The sequence below is a fragment of the Taudactylus pleione genome, unplaced genomic scaffold, assembly GCF_031769625.1.
Source record: "Taudactylus pleione unplaced genomic scaffold, aTauple2 ptg000556l, whole genome shotgun sequence".
NCBI lineage: Eukaryota > Metazoa > Chordata > Amphibia > Anura > Myobatrachidae > Taudactylus > Taudactylus pleione.
The window spans coordinates 16,791,356-16,816,818 of record NW_028284958.1 but is presented as its reverse complement, the minus strand read 5'-3'; the positions used below and the strand labels follow the sequence as shown (position 1 = coordinate 16,816,818).

Sequence of the window (25,463 nt, the reverse complement as noted above, 5' to 3'; positions counted from 1 at the left end):
GGCTGAACCTATATCCATGAGAATGCAGGCTATCAATTCACCAAGAACTAGTGGCATCATTGAGGCATGAGGCAGCACCTGTTGTCTTAGTTATAAATACAGCTCAACATGTAACAGTGTAAAATCAGCACATGATAAGCCAGTGGATCACACAGGGGGGGTTTCTGAGTACCTAGAACCCCTTCCCCCAGGCCCATCCTTTGCCGAAGTGCACTGATTATTGTTTGTTTGTTTTTGTGAGACAGAGGACCTCATTCAGAGCCGGTCGCACAGAGCGCGCGGTCGGTCTGAATGAGGGGAGGACGTCTTGAATTTTCAAGACGTCCTCCTTTGCGGTGGTAAGGCTGTGGATAACACCCACAGCCTTACGACCGCCTAAGGTGATGGTCGCGATGGTCAAGACCATCGCGACCATCGGGGCTTATGACGAGACCCTAGGGTAGGGTCTCCCTTGTCGTAAGCCCAGGAGAGCTGTCGGCTCTGTCTGAGCCGGAAGCTCTCCACTGACATCACTAGTGATGTCAGTGGGGCTGCCCCCAAACGGTAGGCGTTCCCATGGGCTGCCACCCCCCGGCCCGCCTTCCAAATGGGGCGAGCTGTCAATCAACATCGACAGCTCACCCCCTTTGGATCGAGACCCGCTACGACCGGCACTGTCGGTCGTAGCGGGTCTCACGCATGTGCACGACGGCGCCGTCGTGTGCATGCTCTGTGGGGGGCCATCGACCCAGTCCGAGCGCATCGGCGCTAACGACCGGGTCTGAATGACCCCCAGAGAGCTTTGTCTCTGTCTCATCGGGCCAGTCTTGGAGCGCCGAACGGGCTGTGATTGGAGTTAAGTTACCACTGCCACTAATAAGCAGCGTCACAGGTGCCTGCCAGCTTCCTTTTATACCATGCTTGTGGGGGGAGACAGTCTGCAGTCCCTCTGTGTCAGTGTGCATGCAGTCAGAGTGTCTCTGTGTGTAATCTGTAGTCCAAGAGTGTGTGTGGGAGGGTAGGCAGCAGTCTGCGGTCCAAGTTTGGGAATACACCTACGTAGGGATGTAGTCGGTATCCCGGCGTTCGGGATGCCGACGGTCTGAATACCAGTGCCGAAATCCCGACAGTTCGGGATCCTGGCACCAGTATCCTGACCGGCGGCACCCCGAAGGCAAGTATCGGGGGTGTTAGGGGGAGGTTAGGGTTAGGTAGTGGGATTAGGGTTAGGCTCTGGATAGGGAGTGTTAGGATTAGGGTGTGCGGAGGGGGAGGTTTGGTTTAGGCACTAAAGGAGGGGTTAGGTTTAGGCACCGGAGAAGGGGGGGTTTGGGGTTTAGGGTGCGGGGAGGTTAGGCTTGTGCACTAGGGGGGTGAGGTTAGGGTTAGGCACCGGGGAGGGTGGGTTAGGGTAGGGGTTAGAAAAATACTTTACTTCCTATGGGTGTCAGGATTCTGGCTGTCGGGATTTCATACCCAACCCCCTACATATGCTTGTACAATACCATGTAAAAAATGTATCCATGTGTGAGAGGCATGTGACACATGGAAATCCCCCCCTTACAAAGCCTGTGTTTGCACCTGTAAGCCCTACTTCTAACCAACCCAAACCCTGTCTCGATCTGGCCAGGCCACATTTGACAGTGACCATGCCCGATTTCCAATAACCCTTCTTTTGTGGCTCACAGATCAGGACAATCGGGAGGTATGCTTATGTTGCTAGTTCTTAGTGAATCGATAGCCTTCTTTGTCATAAATATGGCTGCCATCGCTATCAGTATACTATGGGGGAGATTCAATACAGCTGCACACATAGGGGCTGATTCTGAGTCTGAGGCACAGTGATTGTATTTGTCGGTAGCTGTGGAAGCCTGATACACTACCTTATGCTAATGTCTGATTCCATACAGCTAATGCCAGGATCCGTGCATCTGCACGCGGGAACCCATGCCGCCCACTGATTGTACACCAACCGCCGCAACCATCATCATTACTACCGGCACTTGCACCAGACCCATGTGATGTTCAAGAGATCCTTCAGAAACGGGCTTCCCCTCGCCGTGCGTGCAACTCCTAATCGCACGGAGATTAAGTTACACCCTCACAGCACTCCCGTTGCACTCCAACAAATCAGAATAGTTCTGTGCGATCGCATTATAGCCAACCAGTTCCCGTCCCCAATTTCACAGAAAGACAAATCTGGCAAAGACCCGCCCATCTCAGCATAGGATGAAGGAAGCAAATATATGTAAATTCGCATCTGCACATGCGCTGTATGCTAAACTCACCATGTGCACAGAGATCAGTGTGACTCAGAATCAGGCCAATAGCAGATAATCACAGGACCAATCAGTAGACCTTGCTAAATTTTTGTTCGCTCCTTTGAGGGGTGCAAGTAAAGACAAGTGATGCTTTCCTGACCGGATATCCCATGTGGTATTAACATGCATCAGAACCTCGCAGCTAATTGCATCGCCCGTTTTGTGTACACTATGGATAGGCGATTTTAATTTACACTGACGATTTGACATAATGGGGCAATTCAAGTAGCAACTTGATCTGACCCCTATTCACCATTGATTTGTCTTATGAATCGGGTGTCCCAACTGGCAGTGTACATCAGTTCATTGAGCAAATGCAGATTAAAAAAATATATATATTTTTAAAAAAACTGTTCCAATAAGCAGGCTTGGCACATCTTCTGATGATTCCTATGTCAAACATTGCTCAGGTTTAGATAATGTTTTATTGCAAACTTAGTGATGTAACATTTGAAATAATGATGAATTCACTGTAAGGGGGGATTCAATTAGCCCTGATTAATGGTACTTTTTCAATTTTTTTTACCTTTGGGCAATTCAATTAGAGCCCGTTTTTGCGCCCGAAAAAGTATCAGTTTTCGGGAGGAAACACATATAATCCGTGATAAGTTCACGGCCCAACAGTATGTGTTTCCGCTGACAGATACGTATAAACTGGATAATTATCAGAGATTTTTTCTTCGGAGCCTGCTGAGGTCCTGAAAGAGATTCCCTGATAGGTGCTGCAGGCAATTTACTGCGGCTAATTGAATTCTCCCCTAAGTCATGAACTGGCAGCCACTTTCTGTGACCTGTAGAAGAATGATCACCTTATCCTAAAGTAAAGCTGCTTAATTAATTCTCTGTTGTTCAGCTAAACTCTCACTATTGGGTATATTTACTAAAGTGCGGGTTTATAGGAATGTAGGTGTTGCCCATAGCAACCAATCAGATTCTACTTATTTCTCTAGAACCTTCTAGAAGATAATAGCTAGACTCTGATTGGTTGCTAAGGGCAACACCTCCACTTCTTCAGACCCGCAGTAAATAAACCCCTATACGTCACTGGCTGGAAAAACATGCTGTAAGTTTTGTTCAACAATAGCTATAAAGTCACAGGTGATTGTCTTTACTCTTTACCAATCACACTGAGTAGCTTAGAGAAAGTCAATCTCTGACATACACAACCCACTCTCATTGGATGGCTGCTGAAACCACAAAGATAATAAAAATAGTTTTGTGCAATAACTGAAGGTGCAGATTAAAGACTGGTCTTCTATTTATACCATCATTACTGAATTTGCAGGCACTCGGAATACCTACATTAGTCATGACCCTAAACATCACAGATCAGAAAAGTAGACCTACTGTAGTATTTCTGCATAGTCCTAGCAGGGATCATGCCACCACTCATGCATTAGGCACAATAACTGAAGAACCAATCGAATACATTGTCAATACATTAAGGTGGTTCCACTTGTAGAGAGGGACCCAAAACATTGATAGATGCTTTATATATGTTTTCTCTTTTATTAATATGTTGTTGATTTCAAAATGACCGCCGTAAATAATCTTGGTCAGATTCCTCTTCTTCATCAAGATAAACAACAGCCACTTTCTTGTCATCAGAGACCACATGGCTCTGATGGACTATTCTTTGCAGCTGCACTGTTTTATCAAGCTCTGACATATCTGTAATGCTCTGGCCGTGGAGCACGATATTGTGAGGGAGCTGAGAGACGCCGGCAATTTCTTCCTCACCATATCCGCTTTCTGTCACCTCTGGATCATCTGTTAACTCACTGTATGACTGACTCAATTTTGGCTGTCCTTCAAACCTTCTGGAAGTTACTACCAGTCCAGTCTCCTGAGCTCTCTCTTCTCCTGAATAATTTGTGGCAATTTTGGTTATATCCATTTGGAAAGTGAATGACTTTTCTGTTGGGCCCAGTATAATATGCTTGATTGACCTCTCACTCTCATTGGAGTCTCCAGACGGAGAAGAAACAAAAAAATCTGATGATTCATAAGATTCTGTAGTTGGTCCCTCAAATGTTGCTTGCTCTGATGTATATGTTTCTGGGGAACCAAGCCGGATATATCTAATGGATCGGTTTGTGTTTTCCAAAAGAGAGCTGTCTTCTCCACTGATGGGCAGATTTGAAGAGGAAGAAGACGGAGAAGAAATAAAAAAATCTGATGATTCATAAGATTCTATAGTTGGTCCCTCAAATGTTACTTGCTCTGATGTATATGTTTCTGGGGAACCAAGCCGGATATATCTAATGGATCGGTTTGTGTCTTCCAAAGCAGAGCTGTCTTCTCCACTGATGGGCAGATTTGAAGAGGAAGAAAACGGAGAAGAAACAATAAAATCTGATGATTCATAAGATTCTGTAGTTGGTCCCTCAAATGATACTTGCTCTGATGTATATGTTTCTGGGGAACCAAGCCGGATATATCTTATGGATCGGTTTGTGTCTTCCAAAATAGAGCTGTCTTCTCCACTGATGGGCAGGTTTGAAGAGGAAGAAGGAGAAGAAACAAAAAAATCTGTTGATTCATAAGATTCTGTAGTTGGTCCCTCAAATGTTGCTTGCTCTGATGTATATGTTTCTGGGGAACCAAGCCGGATATATCTAATGGATCGGTTTGTGTCTTCCAAAAGAGAGCTGTCTTCTCCACTGATGGGCAGGTTTGAAGAGGAAGAAGGAGAAGAAACAAAAAAATCTGTTGATTCATAAGATTCTGTAGTTGGTCCCTCAAATGTTGCTTGCTCTGATGTATATGTTTCTGGGGAACCAAGCCGGATATATCTAATGGATCGGTTTGTGTCTTCCAAAAGAGAGCTGTCTTCAACACTGATGGGCAGATTTGAAGAGGAAGGAGAAGAAACAAAAAAATCTGATGATTCATAAGATTCTATAGTTGGTCCCTCAAATGTTACTTGCTCTGATGTATATGTTTCTGGGGAACCAAGCCGGATATATCTAATGGATCGGTTTGTGTCTTCCAAAAGAGAGCTGTCTTCAACACTGATGGGCAGATTTGAAGAGACAGGTCCTTCAAAAACTATTTGCTCTCTGCTTGGACTTAATTTTATATGGTGGATAGATGTGTTGACATTGGACTGATCTTTCGACTCAACAAGATTACTGTTATCTGCCACTTGACGAGCTTCCGAGACAAAACCCTGGTATTTTATGTTTTTTGCAACATGAATTTTCTGAGCATCAGAGTTATATTCAATAGGCTTACTGTCATCCGCCGAATTAACGGTTTCCAATGTGATACGTCTACTAAGATCATGATCTCTAGGAATGGATCCATCCAATATAATTTCCTTTTTTAGAGTTTCACCTGCGTTAAGTTTAAAATGTGAAATGGTCTTACTTGCACCTGTAGTAAACTCGCTGCTCTGACTTGTAGTCTCCTGATCACTAGCCTCCTTTCTCGCAAAAGACAAATTTGGGCATGCTTGGTTTACACCATCAATGTAGTTTTCTTTGACTGATATGTCTCCTGTAACATTGGCCCCGATGCCCACAGTTTTAAAAATAGGCCCCTGAAAAACAATCTGTTCTGTCGGGTACTTCTCTGTTGGACTTATTTTTATGTGTCTAATAGATATGTTCTGATTTGATGTGTCTTCTGTATTTTTCACTATGTCCAGTTTAAGTGTTTCAGAGATGGGACCTTCAAAGATTATTTGTTTCCTAGAGAGCATTTCCCTGGGAGCAAGCTTGATATGATGCTCAGATCTGTTCACTTCTGTTGGAGAAAGTTCATCAGATGAACTTTGATCAAGCCTTGACTCCTCTTGAAAGATTTGTTCATGGCCGCCAAGTTCAACATGTTTTACAAAGCTGGACACATTTGTGGAGAATGGCCCTAAAGATAGTTCTCTTGTAGGACTGAAGTGAACACTTGTTGTAGTTGGCCCTTTCTGACTGATTTCTTCAGAAGTGTAAACCTCCTGTCCATTACTTCTCCCCACTGTAATAGAAACAGACTCTTTGCTCCCTCCAGTTTCTTTTGGCTGAAAAGATGTTAAATCTTCAGAAGATTTAAATTGAGATTTGTGTATGGTTGTCTTCTCATTTTTGATGCCTTCAATTTTGTCTAAATCCTCTATATTATCTATGTCCATGGTTTGTGATATATTGATTTCTGCTACAATAGTGACCACACCACTTTCTTCAGTTTGTCCAACTTTTTTAATATCCAGTGCCAAACTGCTGCTTTGTGCTTGCTCTTCACCAGCCAGGGCTGCTAGTTCTTCAGCTAGGTCTTGTGGAAGGCTTCCTTGCAGGTAGTCCAATGCCCCTTTCAATTTTTCATGGGGATCTTTGACATCTTTAGAGAGGAGATCCATTATTGATGACTGGATTTCATGTGGAACTTGAATTTTTTTCTCAATCACAATACTTTCAACAGGTGAATCTTCTTTTTGTTCTTCATTGTCCAACCTATCAGTGCTGTCTTCTGAGGTCACATGACTGGTGGAGCTTGGTTCAGTGTCTGTAGCATATTTCACAAACTCACTCAAAGTCTTACGACCTTGGGAGCCCTGTAAGAACTCATCTTGCCAGGAATACTTAACATGGGACTCTTCTTCTGTATGGATCTGTCCTCGTAAAGTGTCTTCTTCCTCTTCCTCTATGTATGGGTTGTCTTCCGGAATAGAAACAAAGTAATTTGTCTCCTCATCAACATTTACGCCCTCTGTTACTTCTTCAACTTGAGTAGGACCTTCAGTAGATTGAATTTTATCATGCCATTTGTCTGTTTTCATTGAAGCATGTTCTGCTGTGTTGAGAGATCCCTCTACGTTATAGCTATCTTCTGCTTCTTCTACGTGAAATGGAGTAGAAAATTCTCCTTTATCATATCCAAAAGTCTCAAAAGTTTCCTCAACAATCTCAACATTGACAGACTTTCCTGGTGACCCTTTTAGTCCAGTGTGGACAATATTTCCTATCCATTCTTCTGCTTCTGCTCCTGTAACATCTTCCAATATTGTTTTCTTAATGCTTCTGCTATGTTGTTCCTGATCCAAGCATTCAGCTGTTCCTTTTCCACTCTTTTTGGATGATTGGATCATTGTTGTATTCCACAAATCTGTTAAGTCAGGTTCATCAAACAAATCTATCTCTTCCTCTGTTCTGGATTGCACAAAAATCTCAGTTTTTACCGATCCATCACTACAATGCTCCATCCTTTCTGCATAGGTTATATTAGTATCATCCAGGACAGAAGGTTGTCCTAATTGTCTAAGGATGTCAGCAACCATAGCCTTTTTCTCAAATTTCTCAGATGATATGTCTACCCCCATAGATTCCTCAGTGTTACTGCTTCTTTTGTTTTCAACATCTTTATTAGTTTTGTGCATTTCTTCTGATTTTTTAAACATAGCTTCTTCATTCACATGTGTTTGTTTGTCATTCCTTGCAAATGTACTTTGCTCTGACTGTTCTACATTATCTTTCCTTGAACTAAGTTGAGTTTTGCTCACTTCAAGTTTTATTGGTATCTCCAGGACAACTGGTTCACCCTGCATTTTTTCTCCAAGTACAATTGCTCTAGATCCACTGCCCTGTTGTTTTGTTTCCACAGAGGTCACTGAAGAGTGGCCTAAATGTCTAAGAATATCATTGAACACTGTCCTCTCTTCTCTGGGTTCTGATGAAGTTCTCACCGCATCCCCAGTTTTGCTGCTGTCAACAATTTTATCTGTTTTGTGCTCATTTTCACTCCCATGAAAAGCAAATTCTTCATTAATATATGTATGGCTAACATTTCTTTTTGTTTTGTTTTCCATATTGCCTTTTTGTGAATTGTTTTCATTTGTTCTTGTTTCAACCTGTATTGGTAATTCAAAAATAATTTGTTCAGCCTGTGTTTTTTCTTCAAGTACAACTGGTTTCTTCACATGGGTCGTCTCATGGACCTCGGTCTTTGATCTTGTTTCCACATTCACGTTACCTATTTCAACTTTCTCTACCTCTTCTTTTCTTTTTTTGGCTTGTTCTCTTTTCTTCCTCTCTTTTTTGACAGGTAGCTCTTGTTCTTTAGGTTCTTGAATTGTCTCTTTCTGTACTGTATCTGTTACACTTGCTGTATCTTCATTAATTATTATACCTTTTGGGGCATATTTCTCATTGCTCTTTGAAACTTGCTTTTCCTCTTCTACAGACTTAGAAATAACTTTCCTCTCTGTGATTACTTTAGTTTCCAAAGCCATTTGTGAGCTTGATTCATGTTTTTTATCTTCTGTGCCAATGGTCACCTGACCTTTTCTGGACTCTCTGGATTGAGTTCTTGGGCGAGCTACTGGCTTCAAATCTTTAATTTGCTCTGGTTTAGATGTTTCACTAATAACTGTGGACTGAGTAGATGAATAGGGTGTTACAATTGTGGGTTTTACTATGCGATATGTGGTCTGTGGGAGTTTTGTATTGTGTGATAGGTCATATCTGGAGGACATGCTTGTGTCCCATCTTTTCCCTTGGGTTGTGTTATCATGAACACGTGATACATAAGAACTACTTGTATTACCTAAGTTTGTGTATTGTGATCTGATCTGTGTTGCCGGTACAGTCCGAGTAAGGAATCTGTCTGTGGTCTGTGTTTTCCTTCTTATTTCCTCTTTGCTTCTGTTAATTGGGTATTCAATTATTTTTCCTCCTCTGTGAGAGAATCTTGTTGCCTCATCAAAAGTAGATGTCACATATCCTAAGAGTAATATAAAACATTACAATGTTATATATATTACATATACTGTATGAGTAAATGTCCCATATTTAATCTAAGTATGTTTTACATTAATATACAATATATATATATTTTTAGTACAGTTGGGTGTTTTGATTATGTTTTGCTTTTTTATTTGATGATACAGTTGCTAATTCTATGTATGGGGAATGTTTTTATCAGTTTCCCAAAAAACATCAAAAGCAGATATCATGAAAAATCTGTACATGGCTTTAACCTGTGAAATCTAATTTTTACAGTACCAGATAAATCATATTTCATTACAAATTACATATTTATTACAGTTTTGGTGCTTTTTATTTAAGTAAGAGAAGTTATGCTGTATAAACAGTTGTATGCAAAAGTTTTGGCATCCCTGATCAAATTGCATGTCTTACTCAATCTCTACATGAAGACGTTTACACAGCCTCTGCAGGTATTGATTTAAACATGACAAACTGTATATATGCACATTAAAAGCACAACAGCATTATTTCGTTCAATTTAGCAGATTGATAAAAATAAAATGGTGTACGTGACGTACAAAAGTTTTGGCACCCTTCCAGTTGAACTGTTATTTTTTTTAAGGCAGAAAACTTGTTTGACTCATAAGGGTTAAAATTATATCATGTGATGACAATTCCACAGTTCAATTAATGAACTGACCCTTCTAACCTCTCGATATGTTCTGCACAGTGTCCATATCCACAGGCTCCTGGACTTAAAAATAAAGATAATTCACAAACACAGAAAGGCTATAAAAAGATATCTAGATGCTTTCAGCTTGGATTTCCACTGTCAGAAACATTATTAAGAAGAAATGGAAGTTAAAGGGAAAAGGTGAAGTAAAGCACGGAAGACCTAAAAAAATAAATCTAGAAGTGCTGGTAAACTGGGCAGATGTCCAAAGCAGGACATGCGCATGACTGTAACGCATCTGCAGAAAGGTTTAGCTGCTGCCAGTCCACAGTAAAGTGTTGCTTACAGAAACATGTCCTTTATGGAAGAAATAAAGCTTTAATACAGTCATATCACAATGACATTATCTGAAGTTTGCAAAAACAATTCTTTGATAGGCCAAAACATTTTTGGAACTGAGTGCTATGGACTGGTCAAACAAAAATGTAACTGTTTGGTAAGAATGAAGGTGGCTATAGTATACTTTAGAGTTTCGTGGCCAGGGCCATATCAGGCCCTGTATGCCTTCCCCCCCTTCAGAATATGTGGCATCATGACATCATGAAGAGGGGACCAGGTCATAGGTGCAGCCAGGAGGCTGAGTACCTCTCCAGGTGGCTGTTCTTGGAACCCCACCAGCCAGACGAAGGTTCCACTGGGGCAGCAACACTCCCTAAAGCCCTGTGCGTGGCATGTAGGAAGGAAGATCTGAGTACACTAAACATCAACTAATCCTACAAGCTAAAGTCTGATGAATACAGTAAAGCTGAAGAACAATGGCTATATCAGCACAATGATTCAGAACATGCTACAATATGAGTCATAATGTACTTGCAGGAACAAAATATGAAAGTTTTTGAGTTGCCTTTTCAGTCCGCCAAGTTGAATATTACTGCAAATCAGTGGGGAGATCTGAAACTTGCAGTGTATGCTAGAATGCTTAGAATATGTCAATGCTATGAGAGACATACAAGGAAAAGTGTAAAAAAAAATTCCCAAGCTTTGTACAACAAATATTAAGGAGTGATTTCTGCCAAAGGATGTTGACTGATCGGGTGATTAACCTTTTGCTTGTACTATATTCACTATAAAATCATAGTTTAAGTTTGTACTCTATATATAAGTTAACTCCTTATCACTTAGATATTCAGTGTGACACATGCAGTTTAACCAGGGGGCCCAACAATTTATTGCACACTACGCAGAATAGTAGTAAACAGAAATACCTCCAAACTCCCCAGTGCCTGGTATTCCCATTGTAATAGTGAGACAGAGCCTGAATATGGGGACAGTTGGCTGGCATGACTGTATCTCTATGTATCTATCATAGGGAAGTTGGTACTGGATAATGTTCTACACAGTGGCATAACTCCCGGAGGCAATGGAAGCATTGGCCTCCGGGCGCCCGCTGGCAGGGGGGCGCTGTGGAGGGAGGAAGGAGGGACAGCCACATTAAGACCGTTGGAGGCGAGCACCACGCTGCCTATGTTATTTCTCACAGACGGCTGGTACTAGTACCCGGAGTGACTTGCCAGAGGCATGACCTCCAACCTGCACCTTCTGTGCATGTACCACTCCTGCCATGTCTTTCTCCTCCATCCGTCCATACTAACGGACGTGCCCCTGAGTACCTCCCGCAGTGTGAGAGTGTATCAACACTGACTGTCTCGCTGCCCCCTCTTGGAATTCACCTCTAAGCTCCAGGTACAGCATGACAGGAGGCTGTTGGGGGTGTGAAGGGGTTGCTAGGGGGCAACACATGGAGACCTTGCCTCTGGGCGCCCTGTCGGAAGTTCCACCACTGGTTCTACAGAACTCTCATAAATTAATCCACCTATTATCACTATAACATCTTCATGTGTATATTTGTACCACTGTCTGCATACAATTATGAACTATAAATACTGGGACGTGATACAGTGATACATAGCAAGGCTTATTTATAACAAAGAGTGAAAGCAGGATGTTCATAAATGGGAAGTTTAAAAGGAAATAAAGAGTACATTTCACCCAAACCTTGAGATTTTATTTATAACAGAGTAAACTACTCGTACATCAAGGACATGTTTTCTTAGATCTATTAAAGCTTCTAAAAAGGAAAAATTGTACTGTAGCTCATAGCAAACAATCAGATTTCAGCTACTATTATTTAGTACAATCTTCCTCTTTTACTTTTCAGAAGCTTTAGTAAATCTACCCCCTTGTGTAAAAGGAAGACATGCCTACAGAATGATCCCTACCTGCGGGCTGGTCTCTCATTGAATGTTCCGTCCAGATCAATGCGCCCTTTTTGTTTTCTGCCTCCAGAAGTGCCCTGCCAGGAAGAGAATACATTGCACATGTGAAATCAGACTAAATCAGAGCAAAGTATGACAATGTATAAGAAATAAAAAGCTAGCTAAGCTTGTCATCAGGGTCGGATTAAGGCATACTTGCCTACTTTTTTTTTTTTCTTTCCGGGTAAGAAAAGCAGGAGGGTGGCGATGGGAGTGGGGCCTGATGATTTGTGTTATTAAGCCCCGCCCCCTCACTGTAAATTGCCGCGATTGGCTCAAATTTAAATAGGGTTTTGCGGGGCCAAATTACCTGATTCATGAAGCACCGCGTCTTTAAGCCCCGCCCCCTACATGGAGACCCGCGATCGCCACGGAATGCTCCCTAGGAAGTGGGCAGAATTATGGGAGAAATGCCTACCCTTCCTGGGGTGGGAGGGGTTACCCAAAAAATCGTGAGCCTCCCGCAAATTCCGGGAGGGTAGACATTTATGTATTAAGGTATGTGGGGCCCCCTGGGCAACATACATGTGGGGGCCCCTATTAAATATGGACGAAATTGGAGTATGTGCAATGGGGACCATATCGCTCGTAAGCAGTACATTGACAAACAGCGATAAGCTAAGCTTAACGCTGTTTGTTAAATACTGAATGTAGGACATTTAGCGAGTGACATAACCCCTTTAGCACTGTCTCCCCAGAGAAATCAAACTTCAAGCACACACAAGAAAAAAACACACATATAGGCACCCACATGAAATATTACTCACCAGTTGCACGATCTTATCCATATTACACCACACATACTGCCCCTAATTCACATTACACCACATATTACTAGTGCCCCTTATTCATGTTATGACACACAGTAGTGCCCCTTTTACACAATGCCCACAGTAGTGGCCCTTATACACAATGACCACATTAGTGGTGCCCCTAATCCATAATGCCCACAGTAGTAGTGCCTCTTACACAATGCCCCCAGCAGTATTGCCCCTTATGCAATGCCCCCTGTGGTAGTGCCCCCAATAGTAATGCCCCAGTAGTAATGCCCCCTGTAGTAGTGCCACCTGTATAAATGCCCCCACTAGTAATGCCCCAGTAGTAAAGCCCCCTGAGTAATGCCCCCAATAGTAATGCCCCCCGAGTATTGCCCCCAGTAGTAGTGCCCCCACTAGTGGGAAGGCAGCTGGGCTGTGGGAAGGCAGCTGGGCACCCGCTGGTAACAAAATCTCAGCGGGCGCCCAGCAAATAGAGCCTCCCTGCAGTGCCAGGTGGGCCGGCAGAGGTGGGACTGGTTCCTTTCCCGTTCCGGCCCACTTTAACCCCGGTGGGTGCGGGGGCCCTTAATGTGTGAGGGCCCAGGGACGATCGCCGCTGTCGCCTCCCCGTTAATCTGGCCCTGACTGTCATGTCTAGGCAGAGTAAAACCATGTGGCCAGACTAACCTGCACAAATACTGTAAGCGTATTTTATTATAAATTCTGAAATTACTACACTATGGGGCCTATTCATCATCACTTAATTTTTATTAAAGCAAGTGAAAATTATCATTTTCATCTGCAATTGTAAAAATGAAGTTATCGGGCCATTCATCACGAAGATAAAGCAGGAGATATCACAGATAACTCCTGCTTACCTTCCTCTACCGGAATGGCCCACTGTCTCCATACTCTAGTATGGGAACAGTGGGCCTGAGTCAGACCTGCTCGCGAGTGCACAGCGCTCGCAAGTGGGTCAATGGTCCCCCACTGCGCATGCGCAAGCCGGAGCCGGCTCCAGCGTGCGCATGCGCGAGACCCGGCCAGCGACGGGCTCTCTTTCGTTACGGGTCTCGCACCAAAGCGGGCCGGCTGTCGATTTTGATTGACAGCTTGCCTTGTTTTGGAGGTGGGCAGGGGGGGTGGCTGCCAAACGGAGCCGTTCCCGAAGGAGCGTTTGCCGTTTGGGGGCGGCCCCACTGACATCACTAGTGATGTCAGTGGTGAGCTTCCGGCTCTATTAGAGCCAAAAGCTCACTGGGGCTTGCGGGAACTAGACCCTACCACAAGGGTCTCGTCGCAAGCCCCGATGGTCGCGATGGTCATGACCATCGCGACCATCACCTGGCCGCTCACCCACAGCTTAGCAAACGGCCAGGGGCCGTCTTTACAAAAAACAGGGACGCCCTGATTCAGAGCAAGCGCTCTCAAAGAGCGTCCGGCTCTGAATCAGGCCCAGAATTCATTAAGCTCCGAAAATAATATATGTTCGGAGCTTGACTGCGGGAGCATTCGCCATCTTCAGATGGCGAATGCTCCCGATACCCGCTTCTTCCCTATGGGAAGGAGTCCCGGGTCGCGAAGAGGGATCCTCTTGGATTCCTCCGCCCCTGTCCGGCTCCTTCCGCCGGACATCGGGGCTCTTGTGCGCATGCATGACTTGTAGGTCACGCATGCGCAGTCCCGTGAGCAGTGAAAAGATTCACTGCTTCGAAAAGGAGCAGTGAAGCTAGTCGCGGGGATAGCTGATTTTGCATCAGCTGTCACTGCGCCGGAGCAATGATGAATTGCTCTGGAATCCGCGACGAATTAGAATGTTAATTATCGACCCCGATAATTAACATCATGAATAGACCCCTAGGGGCCTGATTCAGAGATGCTTGGTAATGTAGCCGCGGTCGCAGACTCTCTTACAATATGGTTGTGGGGATATGCAAATGCTAATCGGAGCTTTTCTTTTGTGTGTGAAGGTGCGATGGAGGGTCCGAGTGGTGAGACGCCCACTTTCAGGCTGCGTGGTCTGTGCAATTGCGATGAAAATTGTAAACACACTAACATCGACACAACATCGGTCACACCATCGACATTTGCGGTAGCCTGGGATCTACTCTGTCTACTCTCCTCACATCCAACTAAATGCAGCAGAGCTCCCAGACACTCCCTAACGCGCCCATGGAAAGGCCCCTTTTTGCGATCACTGTAGGTCACCTCCCAGGGATCCAAGCGACTTCTCAAGTGTTAGCGGTTCCGTACGCAATTGCGAACGGCATCGCTCACATTGCATCGGGTGTGCGCAGTAAGGGTTTTCTAAACTTTGTGCACAGTAGCAAAACATCTCCCAGCTGCGTAGATATCAGCACTGCGTCCGTCTCTGAATTAGGCGCTAAGTTTTTTGTAGCCCTACAAGCAGTTGCTATGGGCAACATCACTTGTTAAATAGAACTCCCATCTTAGTAAATGTATCCCCTAGAATCTGATAGGTTGCTATGGGAAACATCTCCACATTTATAAATCCACACTTTAGTAAATATACCCCTAAGTTTGGTAACTTTCTATATTACTGTTCTTGTCTTCCACCTACTCTAATTTATATAAACTATTGTGTGTAATGGAGCCAAGTGTTGCGTATACTTAATGCAGAGAGAACATCATAACTAAACGTTAAGTGACTGGGCAGATGGCTTGGAAGAGCTGGCTGCTGCCGTCTGTATGTTCGTGCAGCCATAGAGAATTCTAAATATATTCACCAGTGGTGCATCCCACATGTGGCAACTGAGCTACAGTACAGGAGCTCATCATTAATCTCTAGCTCAAAGTAGCGAGAATGTAGTAGACTCAAAATAAAAGCAGACTCATATTTGACCCCACCCTACGGGGACACGGAAACTGACTCACTGCTTCTCTCTCTCCGGCGATAATTATTTTTCAATATGTTAGATGTGAATATAAATGTTATTCAGCATGCCAACCGCACCCAGCAGGACAGTTATCCATGGTGTAGAATTTCGACCATGCACAGATGACAGGTGGTCATAGAAATGGGTAGATGAAGACCTGCTTCACATTTGTATCAAGCAGTTATACCACCGATAGCACATTTATGTATATTGTGATGACACAGAGGTAATTAGCTCGGTAGATGGGTGCCAGTGGTGCAGTGATTAGGTGCTCAATCAGGATCCAACACAGCTTTCAGGTAAATAAATGGAATGGTGCTTTACTTGTCAGCATAAATTGGGTGCAACACAAATGAACACAAAATAATAAACCCCTAGCCCAGTTTAGGGCCACAAATTAACTTCTTCTTCCCTAACTATCATTGTGCAGCTAATAAGCAAACACAGGGCCTGATTCAGACCCGGTCGCAAGCGCTGAGCGCTCGCAACCGGGTCGATGGGGGGCCCACAGCGCATGCGCATGACGGAGCCTGCTCCGTCGTGCGCATGCACGAGATCCGGCTTAGCGACGGGGCACTCCGTCACTCCGGGTCTCGCACCAAAGGGGGCAAGCTATCGATGTTGAGTGACAGCTCACTCCGTTTGGTGGGTGGGCCGAGGGGGTGGTTGCTCAAACGGAGGCGTCCCCATGAGAACGCCTGCCGTTTGGGGGCGGCCCCACTGACATCACAAGTTTTGTCAGTGGAGAGCTTCCGGCTCTGTTAGAGCCGAAAGCTCTCTGGGGCTTGTGATGAACGAGACCCTACCACAAGGGTCTCGTCGCAAGCCCGATGGTCGCGATGGTCTTGACCATCGCGAACATCATCATGGCAACTCGCTATAGCTGTGGGTGGTCACCCACAGCTATGCGAGCGGCCAAGAGGTCGCTCCAAAAAAATAAAGCCCGGCCCAGATTCAGAGCAAGGGTCTGCGTACACACTGCGTGTAGTCTGCGTACCATAACCTGATCGCACTGGCTAGTTCGCGCATGCGCAGTGCGATGCATATGCATGTGCAGTTCAAAAACATTGGCCAAGTGCGTGCGTTCTCTCCTTTGCGTTCCTTGCTGAATCAGGTCCACAGTCTTTCTGAGTTTTAGGGTTCTCCCTACCTTCTGTAGGTCTGAACCTGGCTTTCTAGCCACCAGTGGCTTCCCAGACCACACTGGTCTCCAACTGCAGTCCCACCTGGACTGGACACACAGGCCCCAGCCTGTCCTGACTGCAGAGTCTTGCAGACTGACTCTCACTACAGCCCATAGGTGTGGCAAAACTTAGTATTTCTACCCTGTGTGGGCGGATCTCTCCTGCCCCACACAGAATCGGCTGCTCACCAGCACCATCTCTGGTGATACTGCCACTATATATATATATATATATATATATATATATATATATATATATATATATATACTCGTATATCCCTTCTATTATGATTAGTCCAGATAACGTAAACTAGCCAGTGATTCCCTGATAACAATAACCACTGCCAAGTCCCACTGTTTCTCTCCACAGGAAACTGAAAGAAAAACAAACTATTAAAAAATATTGTCCAAGGCTTATACTGATGTCTTATTTGTTCCAGCTTTGTGACATAATGCATTTATTTTTGCCCTGTAATGTTTAGTTTTAGAGAAATGCTCCAAGAAGATGCAATTTGTATATAGTATGAACGGCGGAGATAGATAGACATGGTCCAATTATGTGTTCCTTGCACAGTGCAAGATAGAAGCAGTCAGGAGTGTAACCAGAACTTTGTGGGCCCCATAGCACCATTTTGAAGGGGCGCCTGCCCCAATGTTTCTAGGGAGACAATAATTTTATGCCCCACAGTAGTGCCTTAGATAATTGTATGAATCATAGTAGTGCCCTAATTAATGTTAAGCCCCAAAGTAGTGCCCTAGTTAATTTCATGCCACACTTTAGTGCTCCCAATTTACAATATGCCACACCATGTCCAGAGTACATATTATGCCACATTGAAATTCATCCAGTTCATATTATGCCACATTGTAGTGCACCTAATTCATATTATGCAACAATGTAGTGACCTCTGCCCTGATTCAGAGGCACTCGCAAAAAGCTGAATCAGCGCGGGCGCTTGTTTTTTTAGTTGCGGCCTCTTGGCCACTCGCAAGCCCACAGCTTATGCGAGCGGCCAGGTGATGGTCGCGATGGTCAAGACCATCGTGACCATCGGGCTTGTGACGAGACCCTTGCAGTAGGGTCTCGTTGCCGCAAGCCCCAGTGGACTTTCTGCTCTAATAGAGCAGGAAGTCCACCTACTGACATCATGAGTGATGTCAGTAGTGCCGCCCACAAGCGGCAGGCGTTCCTGCAGGAACGCCTCCGTTTGCCCAGCCACCCCCCCTTCCCGCCTTCCAAACGGGACGAGCTGTCTATCAACGTCGACAGCTGCCCCTTTTGGATGCGAGCGCCGGAGCGAGTGCTTTTTGCGCTCGCTCCAGGGCTCGCGCGTGCGCACTGCCTAACAATCGACCCACTTGCGAGCATGTCTGAATCAGGCCCTCAGTTCATACTGTACAACACTACACTTCCTCAGTTCATATTATGCCAGTGCCCCCAGTTTATATTATGACTTATTATAGCGCCCACAGTTCATATTAAACCACATTACAGTACACCAGTTCATATTATACCACTTTACAGTATGCCCAGTTCATATTATGCACAATGTAGTGTCATCAGTTCACATTGTGTCACAATACAGTGTCCTCTAGTTCATATTATGCCACAATACAGTGCCCCCAAGTACAGATTATGCCACTCCATAGTACCTCCAGTTCTTATTGTGCCACTATGATCGCATTCCTCTTGTGGGCCCTTCAAGCCCCAGTCTGACACAGGTTGCATAAGTCTGATATTTCCACCCCCCCAGTGGATTTGATGTGGATTTGTGATACAAACATTATACAGAGGTATGTAGATATTTTAATTTAATATATATATTTTTTAATAATGTCTTACAGGGTAAATTCAAAACAACCAGCATTCTCTGGCACCCACTGGCATGCTGGCACTAGTACTTCAACAAGGATCAGCTTGCCCAAGGCAGTAAAGGCTGTTAGGACTTGCTTGGGCTTCTAACTCAACAAAACTAGTTTCTTACTACAGATCCCCCTGCTCTACCAAAGATCTGCACTTCTCTTATACACTCATCACTTGCTCCCAATCCTGGGCGAGGGACATTTCGGTTGCACTCATTCTGTGGAATTCCCTCCCTCATACCACAAGTCTTTCTCTTAGACTCATTCAAACGGTCCCTAAAAATTGCTTTGTTAATCAACCGTATCAATCGTATCCAAATCCCAAACCATGAATTCGGGGGAGGCCCAAATAGGAGGTGCGGAGTACATGGTGCCTTGAATCGCATCATCACGGACAAACTCCCAAGGCCATAATCCAGAAGTGGTGTACTCTCTAGGGAGTTCAGGAGAGCTCCCAAAATTTTGCAGCATATTCTGAGAAAGTAACTAAGTATGGGGGATATTTTTCAAATCTTGGAGAGAGATAAAGTGGAGAAGTTGCTCGTAGCAACTAATCATTGGCTGCAGGGAGGGAGCCAGCAGGCGCCCACTGGTAACAAAATGTTAGCGGGCGCTTGGCAATGGAGAAGGTGGCGGCGCCTGCTGTGCAGGCCCGGCTGAGCATATCGCTCTGCCCGTCACTGTCCCTGTCTACACAATCAATTATTATTGACAGAACTATTCACAACTTGCACTGTACGAGCCACTTTAGTGTCCTAGCATCAGACGACAGGACAGTCCCAATGTTATTGATGTTACTGATGAGAAGCTTTTATAGAATAATTTGTTTCCACATGCTTATCAGCCCTGACAAACAAAATAAAGCTTGTATAACATATATTTAAAAAAGGATAGTTACCTCACTCTGCATTCCAAGGTATCACAATTTATCCAGAAGTTCTCTGTCCATATAAAGACGCACATGTGCATTGCCTGCTTACCATAAAATGTGTAACAAACACTGGGCCTAATTCAGACCCACTCGCGAGCGCTGAGCGGTCGCAAGCGGTTCGATGGTGACCTAGTGCACTCGCGCACGACGGAGGGAGCTCCCTCGTAGGCATGCGCGAGACCCGCATAGCGACAGCCAAGCTGTCGCTATGGGTCTCGCACCAAAGGGGGCGTGCTGTCGATGGTGAGGACAGCACGCCCCCTTTGGTGGGCGTGCCGGGGGCGTTGCTGCCCAGATGGAGGCGTTCCCATGGGAACGCCTACCGTCTGGGGCCGGCCCCACTGACATCACTAGTGATGTCAGTGGGAGTGCTTTTGGCTCTGATAGAGCCAAAAGCACTCCTGGGCTTGCGGCAGCGAGACCCTACCGCAGGGTCTCGTCGCAAGCCCGATGGTCGCGATGGTCTTGACCATCGCGACCATCTTTTTGGCCGCTCGCATAAGCTGTGGGTGGTCACCCACAGCTATGCGAGCGGCCAGGAGCCGCTCCAATTTTAGGTAGGAGGGCCCTGATTCAGAGCGAGCGCTCTGGTCAGAGCGTCCGGCTCTGAATCAGGCCCACTGTTCTATACATTAAAGTTATGGTAATGAGTCTTAGTGGAGGATTTCACCTAATGGTTGCAGGGCTGCAGCCCCCTAGTCAGAGCCGTAGAGAGCCCAGGGGCAGATCCAGGAGGGGGCACGATTAGTGCCTTCTATCAGGTCCAGGCATAGGAGACTGCTGCTGCGCTCAGCAGCAGCAGCCTCCTTGTCAGTGGCGTCACAAGAGAAGTGCGGGCTGCACCCGGGTGTCACCCGCCGAGGGGTGACACCAAAGTGCCGACTCCTCCCCAGTGACAGGAGCCGGGTGCTGCACCGTAGCATTATGTGCAGCACTCGGCTCTGGACACAGTGAGGGAGCCGGCACTGCATACAGAGTGGTCCCTGGGGGAAGTATGCACCTCTGGGACTCCATGATTACAACAGGGGTTCACCTATTTTTTACTGGCGCGTGGTTTAGCCACACACACTACAGCCCTCCCCACACTGGGTGTCATCGTGAAGAGGGACTGCTCCCTGTACTGACTGCAGCAAGGCATACAGTAGTGTTGTGATGGGCGCTGCTCCCGCTGACAGAACTAAGAGGGGGTAGGGAGGGAGAGCAGCGACCCCGGGTCTCCACCAAGCGCCTTGAGCAAACCCGGGTTTGGGTATTCAGTACCCGTTTTTCCCCCCTTCTTGGTGCCCCTGCCCCAGTAAAATCCAACACTCCCCTGTGAGCCCGCCTCAGTCAACCCGTATGTGAATTAGCAGTGTCTTCCCATTTTAGCGCTTTCTGCTAATCAAACGCCCGGCAGGCAGTTCCAGAGGGACATGTTTTCTCCCCCAGGGACTACCATTAGCAGAAAGTCTTTCCAATGGGAAGCAGCTTCTTCTTTTATTCAGCTTTATTTGGCTTCCTGGGGCTGCAGCCGATGTAGCCCCTAGCCAATGCCGTTTTTTCCTGCGAATATGCAAGTTTTCTTGTTTTACTTTTCTATTCTTTTTTCGTATACGCAATGTAAAGGAACCGCACTGCTCACCAAAGGGACTGCAGCCCAGGCAGCCCCCCATAGTAAAAAGGCAGGAACCGACACTGGTAATGACCCAAGACTTTTGTTTATACATGTATTAAATTCTCTCATACCACATAATTTCCAGTATATGTCCCACTAAAGAGGCTATAGGCTGCTCAGGCTGAAGCTAATGAGGCCAACTACCAGCGACAAACGTGCTGTGATCTCAACACAGAAACAGAATTTGAATTCCTTACAAATAAAAAATCTGCAAAAGAATGGACTGTGCATTGATGCCTAGTATTCCCCTAGGTACAATATGCCAAGTAATAAGCTCAACAAGTTGTAGCATGCAAATAGATATAGCCAGTCTATTTGTAATATGACAAATATGCCAAATGTTAGATTGTATATGTCCAGAACTGTGACCAGCAGAATTCTGGGGCTGATGCACTAGTTTGCATAGTGTATCTTGATGAATTCACATTACACATGCACAGAAAACAGATGCTTGTATATATGCGTCTATGCAGAAATGCGTGATTCTGGAATTCACATTCGACTGTGTCTGGACAGGTGGAAGGTGCTGAGGGAAGAGACTGTAGGTGAGTGCAGTAAGTGCTTGCAGATTGGTAACCAGATGCTTATCATACACATCTGAGAAAGCCATATTATTTGCATGTGAACTGATACAAAGGCAATTGCACTGATGATGATGGACGGCTTGTGATTGGCTAATTGCGAATGGACCTCCAATACTGATAAACTCATATATTATGCTTTTGTGTGCATGTTTTAGAAAAAAAATATCTGTACACAAGACGGGGAGTTCTTTCTGCTGTTTTAGATAGGTGTATTACATTCTATTTTTGCCTAATATCATATGCATATTTCCCAAGCAAAATAAATGGTTAAAACTTAAAAGCACGATGGGCGTACATGTACGTATATATGCTAACAAGAATGCATGTTTGAATGGCACACAGAGGAGTATGGAAACAATATACACTATAAGAGAAAAGATGTGATTTATTATGGAATAATATAGGCATATGTATCAATAAAAATTGACAATAAAAGTTAGATATAAAGTGAGCGAAGATATATTAAGAATCTGTTAAGTGAGATAGTTGAATGAATTCTATAAAAGTAAATATCAAAAATAGAAAAACAATATATTGTCTCCTCCACTTCCTCTTCCCCTTATCTCCTCTCCTCTGTTTACCTTCCTCCCCAGCTTCTCCCATTACTCCACTTTCATTCTCTTATACTCCACCGGGGTCCTACGACCTCACTGCTAATCCCTCCTCCCACCCCCCTCTCCATGTCACTTCACCCCACATCCATCCACACATCATTAATTTCCCTTCCTGTCCACCTTCTACTGGCTCCCCTTCTAGCACTGGAGACCACACCATCGCTACACTCTATTCATCTCGGTCCCCCAAATTAATCTCACCTCCACGCTACAGCAACCCTGATAATCTCATTCAAATCTCTCCAACAAACTTTGTCCCTCTATCCTGTGCCGTCTGGAATGCCAGGTCAGTCTGTAATAAACTGGTCCCAACCCATGACCTTTTCATCTCCAACTCCCTGAATCTCCTAGCCATTACTGAAACCTGGATTATACCCTCTGACACCACTTCTCCTGCAGCTCTCATTAAATTGTTTTTATATGTTTGATATTTAGTTTTATAAAATTAATTCAACTATTTCAATTAACAGATTCTCAATATATCTTCGCTCACTTTTTATCTAACTTTTATTGTCAATTTTTATTGATACACATTCCTATATTATTCCATAATAAATCACACCATTCAAACATGCATTCTTATTAGCAATATTTGGATGGTATAGGAGAGACCATCAGTGTTTTAAGGCAGCACGTGGGTATCTATAAAGAATACACCAAAACACTCTTTCCATTTCCCACCCTCCATGGGTTTGTGGGTGTTTTTTTTTTTTGTTCTCCGGCGCTCGCAAAGCTGTGGGAGACCACCCACAGCTTGTGCGAGCGGCCAGGAGACCATTGCGATAATCACGACCATCGGCCTTGCGACGAGACCCTACGGTAGGGTCTAGGCTGCCGCAAGGCCGAGTGGACTTTCTGCTCTAACAGAGCTGGAAGTCCACTACTGACATCAGTAGTGATGTCAGTAAGACCTCCCTACAAATGCCAGGTGTTCCTCAGGGAACGCCTGCGTTTGTCCAGCCACCCCCCCCCTCCCACCCGCCCACAAAACGGGGCGAGCTGTCACTCACCATCGACAGCCGTCCCGTCTTCAGTCGCTCGGCGGGGATCGAGCACGCGGACGCCGGATGCGGGGCATGCGCAGTGCATAAACATCGGGCCGCTTTCGAGCGGCTCTGAATCAGGGCCTATATGCATAAGGGACAAAGAAAAAGAGCGCAGTAGACCACACAAATACCCTGTGTACGTGTATATGCTGTAACCCTGGCGTAAACCACGTGCATATGATACCAAAGTGGAGATGTAGACAGTTCTGCACATGTACAGAAATATGTTATTTTTCCTTGTGTTCTTTTAAAGATAAATTACGGCCATTTTGCGTCCAACTCTGTCAGAGGTGAGTTTAGCAGTCACACACTCCGTCATAACTGCCCTCAGCCTCCGCAATCACAGCAGTTAAGCACAGAAAACAAAGATGGGGATCTTCTAGAAAAACAGGGATGTCTGGCCAGTTTAGTTCCTAATATACATTACCGATATGCGGCCACTTCTAGACTGAGTCCAGTCTTCACTTGCATGAGGTCATGATAATCTTTCAGGCGCTCTGTGATGGTAACTGTAATAGTCTGTCTCTCACTTTCCAGCTCCTCTATTATAATCTGCAGAGACAAATAACAGCAGAGCAATAGTCAGTAGAAGTGCATGTGTTGTACAGTATCATTAGTTTCACAATAATAAAACCCATCCTTTATGGTCTTTGTGAGACACCAGCTATACACCTACCTACAGTCTTTTTTTTCCACATGACTATCCTGGTTTTCTAAAGGCACAGAGGGTGGGAATTCCCAATATTGGTTCTGGCCACAGGAAAATGCAGACACAATTAGGTGGTAAAAAGTTTACAGACAGTGGGGTCTATGTACTAAGCCTTGGAGAGAGATAAAGTGGATGGAAATACAATCAGTTCCTGTTATTTTTCAAACACAGCTTTGAAAGTGACAGTTAGGAGCTGATTGGTTGGTACTTTATCTCCATCTATGTTATCTCTCTCCAAGGCACCCCAGTTTACTGTATGTGTGTTTATGCACAGCTGACGTTGTGCAATGCCTGGTGGTGTGTCAGGAGAAACCTTATTTATATGTGAGTGATCATATTGGTCTTTAGCAGTCATGGGGGTAATGAGCAAACAAGGACCATTTATGAGCAAAGGAAACAACATAAAATATATAATCACAGCTAACACATGTAGAATATAGAGACCACTGTGATGTAATATACTCTCATTCCCTAGGCTACTGCTGCACTAACCAATGACATGCAGTAAAACATCTGCTTAGCTCTGCACTTGATCATATATATCTCAGTCCAGTGTCGGACTGGAACATGAAGGGCCCACCGAGGGACTGCAGTGGTAGGGGCCCATGCTTAAGAGGTGTGACCAGCCAATAGAGGGAGTGTGGCCAGCCATCACAGACTCTTGGCTAAACAACAGGCAAATTGTGATGTAGTTTGTCATTGTATAGAAGGGAGCCAAGCACCCATGTTGATCAGTGGTCCTGCTACTCCAGGCAACTGACTGTATATTAGATTAATAATGTATGATTTGAGGTCTGGAACCTGATAACCAGAGTAAGGAGGCGGTCCCTCAAGCAATGTGGCCCCCCGGGGATTTCCCCTGTACCCCTGTGGGCCAGTCCAACCCTGTCTCAGTCCTGGCCAGGGAGATGTAACCCCTCCCCACTCTTGCCCTTTGCTATGTTATCTTGGCCTCAGTTATGATGATCTCATCTTGGACACTGTTGCTCATTAAACATCAACAAAGTTACCAGATTGCTCAGTACCTAAACTTCTGGGATTACAAGCACTTGTCATATTTGCGAACCACCTAAGGATGATATTAGATATTGTGATTTTCTTTAAAATGTATTAAAGAGAATATTTTAACGCTCTACTACCTCCTAGGTCAAATATTTTACTAAATCCCCCCTACCCCTTGATGGAGTCCTTGGTGCCAATCAATGAGGCTAACCAACATAACATTTCAGCGGAGACTG

At 44.9% G+C, this 25,463-nt stretch overlaps 1 protein-coding gene across 1 annotated transcript in view; it reads right to left on the bottom strand.

The window, feature by feature from the left end:
• Window positions 1-3,284: 3,284 nt before the first annotated feature.
• Window positions 3,285-25,463, bottom strand: part of SYNM (synemin) — a 45,682-nt gene continuing 23,503 nt past the window's right edge. The window contains exons 2-4 of the mRNA XM_088452689.1: window positions 23,944-24,068; window positions 11,951-12,024; window positions 3,285-9,014 (exon numbers count right to left, since the gene is read on the bottom strand). Coding sequence (XP_088308815.1) covers window positions 3,829-9,014; window positions 11,951-12,024; window positions 23,944-24,068 — 5,385 coding nt within the window. The 3' untranslated portion in view covers window positions 3,285-3,828. The remainder of the gene's footprint in view (window positions 9,015-11,950; window positions 12,025-23,943; window positions 24,069-25,463) is intronic.